This window comes from Micrasema longulum, unplaced genomic scaffold, assembly GCF_059751315.1.
Source record: "Micrasema longulum isolate JH-2025_06_02 unplaced genomic scaffold, ASM5975131v1 h1tg001066l, whole genome shotgun sequence".
Classification (NCBI taxonomy): domain Eukaryota; kingdom Metazoa; phylum Arthropoda; class Insecta; order Trichoptera; family Brachycentridae; genus Micrasema; species Micrasema longulum.
In genome coordinates this window covers 326,022-342,564 of record NW_028278254.1, presented here as the reverse complement: position 1 = coordinate 342,564, position 16,543 = coordinate 326,022, and the positions used below count along the sequence as shown (strand labels likewise).

At 31.6% G+C, this 16,543-nt stretch overlaps 1 protein-coding gene across 1 annotated transcript; it reads left to right on the top strand.

Moving 5' to 3' along the window:
* The first annotated feature begins 626 nt into the window (after positions 1 to 626).
* Positions 627 to 3,537, top strand: LOC148277241 (uncharacterized). The gene is made up of 2 exons (XM_088233150.1): positions 627 to 1,193; positions 2,345 to 3,537. The coding sequence occupies exons 1-2, from the start codon at positions 851 to 853 to the stop codon at positions 3,367 to 3,369; spliced, it is 1,368 nt and encodes a 455-aa protein (XP_088089276.1). The 5' UTR covers positions 627 to 850; the 3' UTR covers positions 3,370 to 3,537.
* The last annotated feature ends 13,006 nt before the right edge of the window (positions 3,538 to 16,543 follow it).

Sequence of the window (16,543 nt, the reverse complement as noted above, 5' to 3'; positions counted from 1 at the left end):
TACAAAACACTGATTAAACCGAGATATCTGCCTCTGAAATCTGGGTAATGACAAAGAATATTGAGGAAACTATTGCAACGTTCGAAAAAAGATCGTCAAAACCATCTATGACTCTGTGAGAAAACAACCATTGGCGGTGTCACTGCGCTAAGAAGCAATATGTAATTTACGGATCACCCGGTGTGATCAGCTCCATCAAGGTAGGGCGTTTGAGGTGAGCTGGCCATATAATAAGAATGGATGACGACAACCCCTTAAAATTCCCAACTTTCTTTGTTATATAAGGACGACAAAGACCAGGAAGGCCCAAAATACGATGAATGGAATGCATCAGTGCCGATACGACAACGTTGGAAGTGAGGAACTGGAGAGAAAGAGCAGCAAGCTGTCAAGAATGGAGGAGACCACTGGATATAGCCAAGGCTCACCTAAGGCTATCGAGAAATGATGATCATAATGTATAATTATCGTTGTTTGTTACTTAATTTTTTTTTTTAATCTTTGCTTTAAAAAGAATGCTAAGTTAAATTCGGTAATAATATAAAAATGACAATTTGAATGTGGAGATATAACACTCAGTGCTCATGTCTTCAACTTTGCTCCGACTCAATAGATACTCCGAATTCAGTCAAAACATTATTTCGTTTTAGTACCATGTCGCTGTTGTATTTTATAAAAAACAGCAAAACATCGACTTTAAAAAAATAAAATATCCAAGACCATTGACTTAAAGCAACTCACTTCTGACTTGTGTGTGCTGTGCTATGGTAATATGTTAGTTGTGTTGCATGACAGTAACGTTGTGTTTGTGGACAGAATATAAAAACAAAGTGATTAAAAAACGTTGATAATGAAGACGCTAAGAATATTTTCAGTTATTTTGGTAATTTTCGCTCATACTTCCTTGTGTTTTGAAGTGTGGACCACCGCCATTTATCCCAAAGGATTGCGCGCCTGTATTGTTGCGGAAAAAGGCATAGAAAAGTTTTCTGTCTATGGGTATTCGCAAGAAATCAAAATGTCAAGGGTTAGCCCCCAGTTTGGAGGTATTGTTTCCGAACCTAATGACGGATTGTGGTGCTACGTCAACGATGACCTTAAACTGAATATTGGAACTCATCTCGTATATTGGTATTTTGTAAATGTTAATGGTTCCGAGGTGCAAGGAGAAACAAAAGTAAAAAGAATACAAGGTTAGTAAAAACCACACCTTAAAAACATTTCTTCACTCAAAGAGAGTTTATATATTCAAGAAAGGGGTTCAAGACTGGATATACCTTGTGGGGAGGAATTTGAGTCAAAAAATTCCTTGACGATTTTTCGATTTTTCAATGATTTGAGTTTGGTGATTTCGTGTTAATCAAATTTTTGTATTTATTCTTTTTACATGGTTGTGCTTTGTTTAATTATGTTTAACGGCTACTATTACTACCATCACGCCATTTCCTCGTAGGGATTGGCCGATTGGTCTATCCTGAAATACATTCCTAGCAATTTCCACATTTAAACATCTTGTCATACGTGCTATTTGGTTACAGTGTACCGTTCACCATTTTGCCCATGTTTGAACATCCAAATTTCCTCAACTCATCAATTTGTTGACTTTTGTGAAGTAAAAGAGCTGAAACCTTTATCATGTGGGTGAGATTCATCCGGCTGAACCATTTCACCTACTAGGCAACGCCTGAAAACAATTTTTCAATTTTTTATACTTCTTTCACTAGTTAGTTTGATCAACAATGTTTTGAGTATGTCCAAATTTTTGCAGACAGACTGGATCTAGATCACAAATTTAGATCTAAATAACTCCGTAAGGAGAAAATCCAGTTTGTCGGCAAACATTTGGACATACTTAAAACATTGTTGACTATAATAATCGGTTTTTTAAATAATTATTTTGTTTTCTGAAGTTAGGTCAGGCTAGGATAGGTTGGCTTATAGTCCATAAAATTAGCACAGTATTTTGTCATGACCAAATTTAAGATTTTGGTTTATCTGATCATTTACAGAAATTCCTCCACTTGTTTCAATATAATCCCATTTACAGTGTTTTATTTCTTTCAAAAACCATAACATTCGATTAATTGACATTAATCAGCAAATCGCTTCCCTTGCATGCATTGTAGACTTTTGTTACCAAGAATTGCAAGTCATCTTTGTTATAAGCAAGAAACACGGCATCATTAGCATACAAAAGATAATTGAGTGTTTAATCATAAATATTTGCTCTTATTCTTAAACCTTTCATGTTGAACAGCCATGGTTACATCATAGATGCCCGTTTGACTCATTTTTACATAATAAACAAGTGTGATATTTAAATAAAATAATTTTGAAATTTCAGCAGCCGACTTCGTAGACAAATCAGCTGTACAACCAAAAGTCGAAATTGAACCATGTTTGCTTGAAGATACACGACCAGTGACCCCTTCAATTAAAATACAAGAAGAAGTAAACCCAGTCCTGTTTAGTGAAATTTCAACATCAGTAAATGAAAATGATAATCCAGTTTTGTCCCCAACTCCAACACTAAATGTTCACGATCCTGCTCTTTTCCCCGTGGAACCGGTGACACCGAAAACAATTTTGACGTATTCTAGTTTAACAACAAATAACCCACCAATTCAGGCAATGATTTCAAATAATCTAAAGCAGGTGCACAACGCAAATGATGACTCTGTTACTTTAGAAAATATTGATAAATCGAACTTTAAGACTAAAGACCATTCAAAAATGATTCCCCCTTCTGACAAAATTACCGAACCGAGAATTGATACAAGACTGAATTTTGAATTGAACGACCACAACCCTTTTATTTTAAATTTATTAGTTAATTGCACACCTTGTCAAAATGGACCAAACCAAATCCCCGAAACATCAACAAGAACAATTATTGATACAGGAACGAATCCAAAGAACGGTGAATTAAAAAATTGCAAAGAATCTTTAAAAAACGAAAGTAATAGAAATTACTTGATTTCTGGTTTGTACAATGAGTTATTCACTAAATTCAATTCTTTACAGGATGAATTGAAAACTACAAAGGTCAAATTTAATAAACAAAACGCTATTTTAAAGGAAGCATTAAAAATAATTTTAGCTTACAAATCGAATACAACAAATAAATTAATTTTAAATAGTTCCGAAAAAATAACTGACTACAAGCAAACACTTCGAAGTGTAATAAAAAATCTGTTAGCAATAGAAACAAATAAATATACTATTTTGGACTCTGTTCTTTATGATGACAAAACTATTATATTTGAATTAAAAAACTTCGAGCAGAAACTAAGAATATATTTAGAAGGGCGAATAGAACTGATAGGAAGTAAATTTCAGGTGTTAGATTTCGATTTAAATGATACATAAAATTAATGACATATGATAATTATAGGTATTCAATTCAATACTATAAAATCGAGCCAAGCGTGAATTAAAGAGAAGGCAGTTATTTGTCCTGTGATTTTTATTGTTCTACTGATATTGTCATAACAATTTTATATTTGTATTTTTATTGATTTCATAATTATTTACAAAGTGTTCTTATTTATTTTAAACCTTACGTCTTGCAAACCCATTGAAATATGTCCTTTATAAAGATAATGAACCCGTTGCATTAAAAAACGGAGTGAAAGACTGATCTACCAGTACCTATACCTTATTACTATACTTTAAAAACATAAATTTAATTATTTTTTATTTTTTCAATTTATTCAATTTCAATTTATATATTTCAAAAATTATTTTTGAAAAAATATTTGAGTTTTTATCATTTACTGAAATTTTTAAATTTTCAGACCATTATCGAAAAGCCATAAATAACTTGTGCTGGGAAAATGGAAATCGAGGTGTGATAGAGTGGGATTTGAACCTCGGACCTTCGGCCCGTTGGTCCACAATACTACCACGAGACCGCAACCTGGTTCAAATTATTAATACGAAATATTAGAAAATAAAAAACCTCAAATCCGGTGGTTTATTTATGTAACACTTTTTTCTAGGTGTCCCATAAAGGGTTAAACACCGGGCTGTTCAAATAAAACATATTTTCACTTTAAGAATATTATAAAAATTATCAAATTGCGGAAATGCAGTGAATTACATTATTTGCAGTCAATACTTTAATTATTGTCATTTAGCGTTTACAGAAAATATCTTATAAAGTAAAAATGAACAATTTCAAATAATATAGTTAAATATCATTTATTTCATAGATTGACTCGAACTGCGTTCGAATTAAAATTATAAAAATACGCTATTTAGTATTGCATTATTTTTGTATTGGTATCCACCAGCCACTGTTATAGTGTTAAATAATTTATTTTTCTTATGAACTAACTAAATAAAGCATTTATTCATTTCTTTTAAAACATAATTATATAAATATAAGTTATTACGCGAATGAAGCGTAATACATTTCATAAAATAAATTTTACAAAACGAATGGAGAAATACCGAAAAACGCCAAATAGTATAAAGCAAATCAATAAATTAACTAAGCAGTAAATAAAAAAAAGATCTTAAATAAATTAATTTATAAATTTGAAATTATATACATGAATCAACGTAGGTATAAAACATTGATATTCTCAAGCCATCTTAACTGCTTCAAAAAGTTTTATATTTACATAACCTACAAATCAAATTAAAACCAATTACTGACAAGTAAGACGAGCTTTCAGAAATAATTTCCAAGAGAAAATACGTTTCAGAAAGAAGTGTAAGTGAGACGTGATGAGCCTGGATTTAACTTGTGATCTAAGGGAGTTATTTTCTTTTGCTGACCTTTGAAGTTTGACGTATGGACGGAAAAGAAAATCCTTTGAATTAGGTATTGAAACCCCACAAATCGCTGTTGCTCAATCCAGTGGCGGTCAAAAAGTTATTCGAACATATATATTTTTTTATCTGTGAACAAATGGGCTGGTATTAAAAACGTAATGTATGTACCAGTTATATGCTTGCAACGCTTTCTATACCCCCGAAAGAGAGTTCAGAATCACACTGCAGATTTAGCATTGTGATTATATTTAATAATCTTGCTCAATGCTGAGCGTAAAAGTCACCGGGATTGGTTGGCACTAGTTCGCAAAACTCTCTATTCAAGAAGTTTGTCAGCCGGTAGAAAAGAAAAGATATTAGGTAAAGTTATGAAAAATACACTGTTTTATCGAGAAGAATCGAGAAAAAATCTTCCTCGGATTATTTTCTTGCAAATAGCGGAAGTCGAACCCACGATGCTAGTTTCACAGTTGGCCGTCTAATCAACTGTGCCTGCCTGTTTCTCCTGGGCCATGTTAAAGGCAGCATGTAATCAAGACCCTGTTTGTTTCTTCATTTGATATGTACATGTTATAGCCTGTCTTTTTGTTCCCTTATTTGCCACTGCCTCCGTTATGACAAGTGTTTCGAGACGCTCTTAGGTTTTTTCTCGCTATATGTCCATAAAGTAATTTAATCGTCTTTTTTGCATGTCTTGGAGAGTCTTTTTGCATATTAAAAGTTCATGTTGGATGGTGACGTTTTTTAATGAAATGTGTAACAGCCTCTCATTTCAAATACTTTGAGCATATACTCCGTACAAACATAAGCCTAATAAAGATTGCATACGTAGGCAGCACAGGCGAATCGTCCAAATAAACGATTATGCACAGCTTACCATTATATTTTACTTTAAATAAAATTGTTTTATAATATATAAATTATTATCTTATCTCAACTTATTTATTCATACAAAAAAGTACACAATATTTTAAATCTTTAACCGAGTCGCGTTTTTTTAGTTCTAAAACAAGCTTGCAGAATGCAACTATTATTTGAAGATTCTCTATTTGGAAACTAGTACTTCGAACATTATTTCTTAAGAACTATTTTTTTTTATGGTTACCGTTGACATATTATGTATCACATAAGACATGTGGCGTTCGAAGTGGCCGTTTTTGGAATTATTCATTTTGAAAGGAATCGGCCAGTGCTCAGTGTTGACATTTCAATCATAATGGACATATCTGCTGAATGTCACAGTGGTATTTTTAATAAACTTTTGTACAAGTGTTGCATTAAAATAGTCTTAAATAAAGCTACGTAAATTGCGAAGTTCAAAATAAGTGTTGTATGAGTTGATTTCCACAGAGCCACAGAAAAAATAGCCATTTATTATTTTATTACTTATGTATTATGAACTTAAGTAGGTACAAATGAATAAACATTTTTGTAGATAGCTTATAAAATAAATCACTGCTCGCCACTGGTAGGCAGATAGGTTCTTGTACATAACTCCACTAAAATTATATAAATTTAATGCTATGGAATTCACGGGACGTTTGAATAAATAAATGTGAATAAATTAATCACTAAAACCAGGGAAAATAAATCAATAAATCAAAAATTGTGAATCATTAAACATTTGTTTGTTATAATTCTTGAAAGAATGGTGAATATTGCATTGCTTGTAAAATTAAAAAATAATATGTGTAAGACAAGTCGTATAAGACGTTTATACTGGCATTAAACAGTTTTATTCTCCTTTTATGTTAACATATTTTTGGCGATTAAGGAGCTGCATTTTTTATTTCAGATAAACTAATCTTAAAAACCTTTATTATTGTTGCACAGCAGAAAATCTAATATCAGCATTCTGTCTATGAATTTTAATCACATCAATAAACTCAGTTACAGCTCTTTTTTTTCATGAATATCAACATATTATGGAAGAATGCAAATAATATGAAAGTTCTAATATAGGTTAGTAGTAGAGAATATTACAAAACATTGAAGTTACTGTTTAAAAGGGCCAAAAATTATATGATCGGTTGTTAAATTTTCCATAAAAAATATTATTTAATCACAGTTACTGAGAATTGTGCTGGTAATGATTATTAAATGATACACGATGAAGATTAAATCATTATCATCAGCATGCCCTTTCCGCACAAAATGGTGCATAGGGCACTGCATTGGTAAACCAATCGCAGGGTATCTTGATATATTTTTTTGTTGCATGAAGATAAGATGATCAGTCTTACGCTTCAGGTCCAGGGACTATGAAACATTCTAGTGTGAAGATACCCTTTTAAATAAATATTACTACTACAATATTTTTTTATCCCTGGACTGGGTACACAAAATGTAGTGTAACTTATTTTTAAATAAATATTTTATGTCAACTATGTCGGGAATCGAACCCGAGACCTCTTGCGTGGTAGGCAAACGCGCTAACTATTACACCACGAGGCCGACAATGAGATGCGATTTATTTTTCACCGAGTTTATGGCTGTAATAATAATTATCAATCAAGAGGTTTAGAGATTAATGGTCACGTAACGATTCGGAGACTGTTGGCTTGGAAAAAAAAAGACCTCTTTGTATTATTCTGTAGAGGTCATAGTCCATTGATCGATGACACACAAACGAGCAATGATTTCACCTGGAATAAAGAGTAATTTTGCGTTTTCTATTAGATATAATAGATTGTATTCCATAAGACTCACAGTATTGCACATAAAACATCAATAACTTCATTCCGACCTTGGAGACATGAAGAACAAAGAGACGTGGCCTATAAAGAGACCGCAAAGCGTGATAACGTCAGTCAGCGCAACCAAGTCAGCTTAACACGTCACTCAGTTTCAGCATGTATTCCAAGTGCAGCCGGTTAAACTCATCATCTTTGTTACTCTCTTACTCCACAATGCTGCATCTTATTTAACGTGCAATAAATACGCATTCAAACTCAAACAACGTGTATTCTGTCAACTAAATGAGGTTGGAGCTTCAACAACCGTAAACAACTACTAAAACCCTACATTATTTCTTCTATTGACAGCGCACTCGGCCAGCAGGTCGGTTTTGCATATTGTGCGATATTCAGGCACATTTGTATAATCCCTTATTGAAAATTCTCTTTATCTCTGTTATGGCATCGATCAATTATTTTGTGTGATATTTTACGTAAACACAATCGCCACCACTGCCCAGATAGTCCTGTATGCGATCAGCTGCCATCTTGCGCGTGTCCCGAATACAAAATGGTTAAAATGGCGTGAATGGAAAGAAAGCAAACAGGTTACTAAATTTAATTACGATTCCTGGACACGGGAGATGAGTTATTCTTTATTTTTTCCATTTCTTATTCCGATAGCGTCGAAGAATCGAAAATGTTGTTTCTCTCGTGAATTACAAATCAATAAAAATAAATTTTTCTCACTTGTTTTCGATTTTATTTTATTTTATAAAATATCCAAATAATATTTCCAGTTGCGCTGTTAAAACACCTTTACTCCGCGTCAGTGAACGTTGGAGTCTTAAATCTCGCAGCAGCAAACATCCTACTAGCTCTAAAAAGTCGTGAAATCTTATGTAGGGCTCTTTTACCATTAGTATAGCAAACTGATATATTTGAAAAATATTTAACTCTAAAAACACTGTGCTAAAAAATCTTTTGCACACGGTGATGTAACATTGTGTAACCTCAAGCAAAATACAAAATATTATGAAGTTCAGACATAAAAAAAAAAGAAAACGTGGACTCATTCTGTGAAATAATTCCTTTTCTATAATGTATGTAATCTTCTTTAAATATATATTTCCTCTGTACGTGTAATGTCACTGAACTCCTCCTAAACGGCTAAACCAAAAAGATCTTTCAGAGAAATATAAATCTTCAATCTAATAAGTAAAAAAGAAGTAAGTAGCATAAATGTTTTATTCGTCGATCTACCAGGGTTGCATTCGAGGAGAATGGAAAATGAAAAAAATTATATGATGTTATTTTTGTGTATAAAAAAAACTACACATTTATTTCTTTTTATTGGATTTTTGGTATCACTAAAATAATATTAAACTCAATACATTTTTGAAAATCGTATTCTTACATAAGTACACCCCTTTGTTGGTGAGACGACCGAAGTTTGACGTTTGCAAAAAGAATGCCATATTTGAAAAAAATATTTATTTTATCTTTTGGAATTCAACCATAAATAAGTGCCTAGATACCAACTTAAATGAAATATTTGAATATTATTAGTTTTTAGTTTTGGAATTTAATCACAAACAAGTACCTAGGTACCTACTTATAAATGAAAAGTCTTTTTCCAAGCTAATAGCAGGCAATCCAACGTTCGGGCAGGACAACGTCTGACGGGCTCGCTAGTTTATAATATAATTTAACCTTGATGTAGAAAAATCAATTTTAAATCCTTAATTAAATGATTGAATAGGGTTGTGGTCCCGTGGCAAGTGTCTCGGAATCACGGCTCAAAGGTTCGTGGTTTGAATCCCACTCTACCTCAACTTTATTCCCATTCTTTAATAGTGAGTTATTTACAATTCTTTGAAAATGACCCTTACAATGAAATATTTGGGTGAATGATAAGAACGCAAATGTTTATTTTTTAAAAATCAAAAAAATCGCCGGTCATTAAACAAGAGTGCACTCCTGCTCACTTTAAATAACTGACTGATTAAACGATTTTTTTTTGTTTTTGTCTCTTTCACACAAACACCGTTCATATACAGTGTCTTTGCCTTTTATTCAAGTTCTCTTTCTTATGCAGCGAAACAGATTTATTGTAGTATTGTCATGACTTTCATACGTATAAAAATTATTATACTCATATCCAAGATAAATAATTTTAGTAATAAAATCCAGCATACTTATACAAATTTTACTTTCCAAATTCGACGTGAAAATTGTTCATTTGAATATTGCAAACACACAACTTCATCATATAAATAAATAAGAAAGATATATCAAGTCTTGTATCCATGTAGACTCGTGTTTTACCTCAGCCACACAAGTGTGAAAAAAACTTTTTCATTAATTCATCAAGCCTTCACTATTGAGATATTTCAATACATAAAATAAATTTTAAGAAGTGATATCAATATCGACATATTTACAGACCCGTAGGAAAATCCGTTGAGTAAATAATATTATAATATATTGTAGAAATGTTTGCTTTGAATATTAAATTAATATAAAATATTTATTAACATTCTTATTTATATTGTACTGTAAAGGTTAAAGAGGTTAACAACGTTATATAGACAAACATGTTGTTTTTCCCAGTTTTTTTATTTAGAAAATATTAATTGAATATTAACCTTGGAAGAGGACGACCAAGAAAGACGTGACATGATCAGATAAACCAAAATCTCAAGTCTGGTCATGTCAAAAGCTGAAGGGCATTTTTGTCAAGATGTATGAATATGGAAGAAGGAATGTAGTCAGGATAGACGAATGTGGCGGTTCTTCTTTTCTGCCCACCTCTTCGAAAAAATGGCGTAATAGTAGTAGTTAAATGTTAGATACAGATAGTTAAATACAATTTGCAAAAGTTGTGGCCAAATTTATATTACATTTTGATGGATGTATTCACGCGTTTGTTGAACTTGAATAATTGAATATTGATCCCGTAAAATTCACGATCTTAAAATGTAAACTTTCATAATAACGGTTTTGAATTTGAAGCAAAAACCTATAAAGAGAAATAACCCATATATTCAAAAGCACAGGTAGTGTAAGATGAAAAAAATATTATCATAAGTAATAATAATACAGATTTATAAAGAATATAAACAGGTCTTAAGAATATAAAGAGGTTTTAAACCATACGGTTATTTGATTGCATAACTACGAAAAGTGTTAAAAATTAGAGTACAAAGAATTTGTTTTCGCTGTCATATAAAATTAATCTGATTCCTGACGGCATTTTGTTTGAAATATAATTACGTAATTATAAAAAAACAAGTCTCTGTTATTAATTTTTGTCACAAAATATAATGTAGGTACACGTATTCCTATTTTTATATAAATATAATTTCAATGCATCATGCGTTAACACCATCTTTTGTCGAATGGCTAAACTATTATGAAGTTAGTTATTTTACTTGACAAAAATTTATAATCAATCTTAAAATCAATATACATTAAATCATAAAAAAGTGAAATTGTTATTATAATTTAGTTTTCCCACTATGCAGAAATTTTTAATCTCTCAATAATATCGAGCGTAAAAGTTTTTTTGAAAATATTTTTGAATTTTGAATTTTTTTTTATTTCGTTAGATATTTTTCATCCTAAAGCAATCACTATTTTTTGAATATATTTTTTTAGATGAATCTAAATACTTGCCATCGTGAACGCGTATAAATATGTATAAATACGTTATGTAGCGGATACTTAATAAATATTATTATAATACGTTTCCTGAGACGTTAGAAATTCTATAATACCCAATGATATAAGGACTGATTAATTAATTGATAAGACTTTTCACAAAATAATTATAAAAATTACACATCTCAAAAATAAATAGAACTAAGTGTTACAAAACTTGTAGTTACTGATCTACTTATGTTCAAGGGTTGTGAAAAGTTCGTCCGGTCTTCTGATCCCCAGTAGTCTCCCTCTAGAGAGGATTGGACTCACCTGCCATCCCTTCTGTTTTAATACCCCCAGAGAATGTATTTATTGCTCGTTTCAAATTAGTTACGTGTGCCAGAATTTCCTCTTTCTGTAGGGTGGACAGATTTTAGGATTTGTGACAATTTTTACCAAACATGATAATTCATAATAATAATTTGAGAGCAAATTAATGAATTAAACAGACTGTTTCATTTCAATTCAACCATATTAAAACACTTTAAAATTATTTCAACAGAGAGGGAAAATAACACTGTAATTTGTTAAAAGAGAAAAATACAGCTTTTTCTGCCTGCGTCCAGGCGGATAAGGAATACAGTCCACTATGTGAAATGGAACTAGAATCCAGGGAGAGTTTCGACTCAATGGCTACCCACCCTCAGATCTCAGATAGATAATTGATAATCGAGTGGTGTTAAATCTGCATTATAGTGAAGTGGTTGGCGAGTTTGTTTTATATGCTTGAGGCCCAGGTTCGATTCCTGACAGGGCCAACGTAAAATATTTGCTATAAAAGTAGTTTTTCATTGCTATATATTTTATTGAACCTGGATCTGAGGCGTAATACTGATCTTCTTACCTTTATGTGACATATGATCAAATGACGCTGCATTTAATATTTTAATACAGTGCCCTTTGCACCACTTGATATGGAAAGGGATGTGATGAAGTTGATTAACACTCTTTTTGGGAGGTTTTCGGCAGGGATGACACTGATAAGAATATGAAATTCTAGGTATTAACAGAGTTTATAATCTGTTATCGGCTGCGTTCAGTGATCACTTTACACACTGTATACCATTCGTCATTCTGTATGAACAATGAAAGCGCCCACCCATTAAATGAAACTGTTTATAAAGACCGCTTTCTTTCTTCAGTTTTGTATATTCAATTTTTTATGGTAATTTAGCGAAAATGTAATACTTTATTCCAATTTTACCGCAAAAATAACAAAAAATAATTTTAAAAGCTTCTTTTATACTAATCCTTGCAGTATTGTCAATTTGCAATTAATTAACTACATAAGTCAATACAATCACCTTATTATAGTTTCCCAGCACGATAGTGAAGGAATACAGTGCTAATTTCAAATCAATTAAGGCTTCGGCCATACGTACTAGATCCCGCTTCGAAAGGAAGAAGATTCTGTATATAAAATGAAAGCACCCTTTTTTAAAAATCGTTTACAAAAAATTGTGTCCTTCTTCAGTTTCGCATATTTACCATTATTATTAAAAGTCTAACCAAGCGAAAATTTTACATTTCTATACAATCAAGCCGCGAAAATAACAATACATATACACTTTAGCACTCCTCACTACATCATTGTCCATTTGTAATTTATCAAATACACATGGTCAGTACATATTGATAAACAAGTGTTGGTGCATCTAAATCTACAAGATGTTGATTTAAAAAAATGTAATATTTCATAATCTAATTCTTCTAATTTCAATCTTTGTTTGATTAGAAATTGGAAAGTTGTGTGCATAAAAAAAGTCAACGGTTAAAAAAATGATATGTGTTTATTATTTTTATTGGAGTAAATTTTTTGTGTAATATTTTGTGTTTATAATAATAAAAAAGGATATTATATTACACTCCATAAAATAAGTTATATTGGATAAAATACAGACTTATAAATTTATTGTTTCCGTTTTTGCTTTCTTTCCCTACTTTTACTTATCCTTATTTCCACTTTACATGTTTGTTACTTTTTAGGTTTAATTTATAATCTATTACTTTCATAAGTTTTAAATGTTTTTTCTTTAATTCGTGTTTCTATTTTTTAAATTTAATTGTTATTTTTATTTTTTAAATATTGTATCAAATCAAATAATTTATGTATTTCTTGTATTTGGGTTGTTTTTTTCTTCATTTTTAAATTTATTATTTTACGATATGATTTTTTTATTTTTTTAATTACTTTACATTTAGTTGTCGTCAATTATTATGGCTTCACACGGGCATAACCTAAAAAGCAATACTATGTTGGTGGATATGCATTCAAATGAAATTTGAAATGAATAAATAAATAAATAGATAAAAGAAATCCTATTACTTGCATACACAATTTCGCATTCCAGATTGATCAACTAAAGTGAAATGAATGTGTTTTATTATTATTTTTTTAAAAATACGTTTTGAACCAGTTCAATCCTTAATAATCTAGCTTCCGTTTAGGTCATTCTGTAGTAAGAAATATTTATTTAGCAAACGTATGTATTATGTTTATGTGTAACTACGTATTTATAAGAAAGGAATTACAAAAAAGAAGTAGTTTTGCAGTTATAAAACAAACACAATAATAATAAATTAATAAAATATAATAGCATGTGTTTGTGGAATTAAAAACAATACTGCCTTTACTTACATGAAAATATTAAATTTTAAAGTTGATTTATGTATCTTTTATCATTTTATTCTAGAAAAAACAGCAATAAATAAACACAGATCACAAATTCACGTCAGTTGATCGACGGCCGGTTACTGATTGGCTCGGACAAACGCAGGAACAACCTGTATATATATTTTATAATCGTGTTAGCAACCAACAAAGTTATAGTTATCTCTGTCACGCTCATAAGCGTGTCTTAGCGCGGGAGAGACAGATAGTATTTTTATAATGCGTATGTCGTATGACGTCATACCATGCGCTTATTCGAGATACTACACAAGCGCGGTGTGGAAATGTATATTGTTCGCGCCTGCTTTTGCTAACAGGCCAGTACAATCACCTTATTCTAGTTTTCCAGCATCACAGTAAGGGAACACAGAGTCACTTTCAAATTGAGACTGTGGCCATACGATCCATATCCTGTTTCGAAAAGGAAGTTGAAGTCTTTTACTTAAGGGAATGTGAACAGTCTAAATATACGTAGCAGACTTCCATATTTACTTATAACATTTTTTAGTTTCCCTATATATGCTTGGTTTAAATGAAATATTTGTATGCGTGGTGGTCCAATATAGAGAAAAAAAGTTTGAAAAAAACTAGCTACATCTATTGTGGAAAAGGGGTATTATTTAATAATAAAATTACATGAAAATTTTTTTAAGGAACAAAATAATTTTTAGTTTTTTTCACTCTCACAGTTATAGTAAAATTTACCGTTATAATATAAAAAGCAGATTATCACTTGATTAAGTACAAAATTTTGGGCAATATTCAATAAAACAAATTTAATCACAAGTATCGTTGACCGATAAAAGATTTTTTTTGCACCACAACAGACCAGGATGCCCAATTACAGTTCTGAATTACAGAGAACACAGGACTTGAGAAAAATCACATTTATTTTTTGTGCTCCCACCGGGAATTAAACCTGGAACCTTCCGTGTGTGAGTCAAGCGTCTTGACCACTACACCACGGAGGCCACTAACGTAACGTTCTTAACGTATTTTATTTTTTTAAGCTCCGTGTTTTGGCGGATCAAGAATAGAGTTATGTCTGTAAAATATAACCAGAACCTTGTTTTAGGTGTTGACAATGAAATATTGCAGTTCGATAAATCTATAATTATTATTATGGATAACTTATAAAGCGCCATTTTCGTAATATAATACCACAGGGGCGCTTTACAAAGTGATTATATAAAGATATAAATTTAATTTTAACTTTTTAATTTAAGAAAAATAATGTACTTTGTCACCACATGCTAAAAAATTATTCAAACGATTGAGAGAACAAGTGGGTTTTAAGTTTCTTCCGAAACATTCACTCTCATAGTTTTGGACCTCTGCTGGTAGAGCATTCCATGCCGTAGGGCCTGCGACCGCAAATGCGCGTTCGCCGAATTTAGTGCGCTGTTTGCGTAGAGGTATAATAACTTTTCCTTTCGACGTAGATGTAGCTGATCTAAGCGTAAGACGTCTGTCAGCTAGTTCATCTGGAATGCAGAGTTGTGCAGTGACTTATACATAAGCCATCAGAGTTTGTATTCCACCCTCAGTAGAAAACGTAGCCAGTGTAATTCCCGAAGTAGTGGAGTGATATAACTAAACTAAAAGATTCCAAAAATAAGTCTCGCTGCGGCTTTCAATACAGACGGCGAGTCATTTTATCCATTGATATACCTGCGTAGATACCATTACAATAATCGACTCTAGACACTACAAACGCATTTATTAATTGACGGGCGGCATAAACTGGCAAATTTTTACGTATGCATTTAATCTGTCTCAGCTGGATACCAATATTTTACTCCCACCCTGCCAGGAATCGAACTCAAGTCCTTAAGGTGAAGGCAAACTTATCACTACTCGATTTCCTTCTTCAGGATTTTTAACCGAGAGCTAAATTATCAGGAGATAGAGAAAACGTTTCATTAATTGAATTGAACTTAAGTAGAAATTTTATTTATTTTATGTTAAAAGGTATTATGGAGACCCCATTAAAGAAGAACCGGGAATAGATACCAATGGTGATAATTGCAGGTATTAGGGCTGCAGGTAAGGTAGAGGGGTTAGACAAAGCGAGTGGGGGTGATGTTGAATTCTTCTCGCGAATCGGACGTTCCAAGACTACCAATGGGCCATTATTGAAGCAGAGAGGGTACACGGTACAACATTGCCAATGCTTGCCGTGTGATCAATCGCTTTCTAATTTTCACTAACATAAAAGTGAGTTATTTCCATTAGGTGCTGTGTTCTTTGTTAACTTTAGCTACCCTAATCCTCAAAGACTATTTATTCGAAAAATATTTTATACAAATAAAATCAAAACTAAAGGAAAGTATAGTAACCCAACGGAATTAAAAATATTTATAAATTCATATTTCACTCTTACAAACTATAAACAATAATATAAATAATGTGATCTCACTGGGGTTGCTCGTGCCGAGGACACTTAACAATAAACTTTTTTGAAATGTTTTTACATTTAAGAATAAACAAAGAAGACTTACTTAATAAAGAGAGATAATTAACAAAATATTCTGACTGTTTTAAAAACAAGGTAAATATGTATATTTATATTTTTTATATTACAAAACGCACAATGAAAATAACAAAAACCTAACATAAGCTTAACACTTGTGGAGCAGTTGATTTAATATTGCTTTGTGCGAATGAGACAATCCATTTTACTTCCACCTAGCTCTACTATCGATTTTAT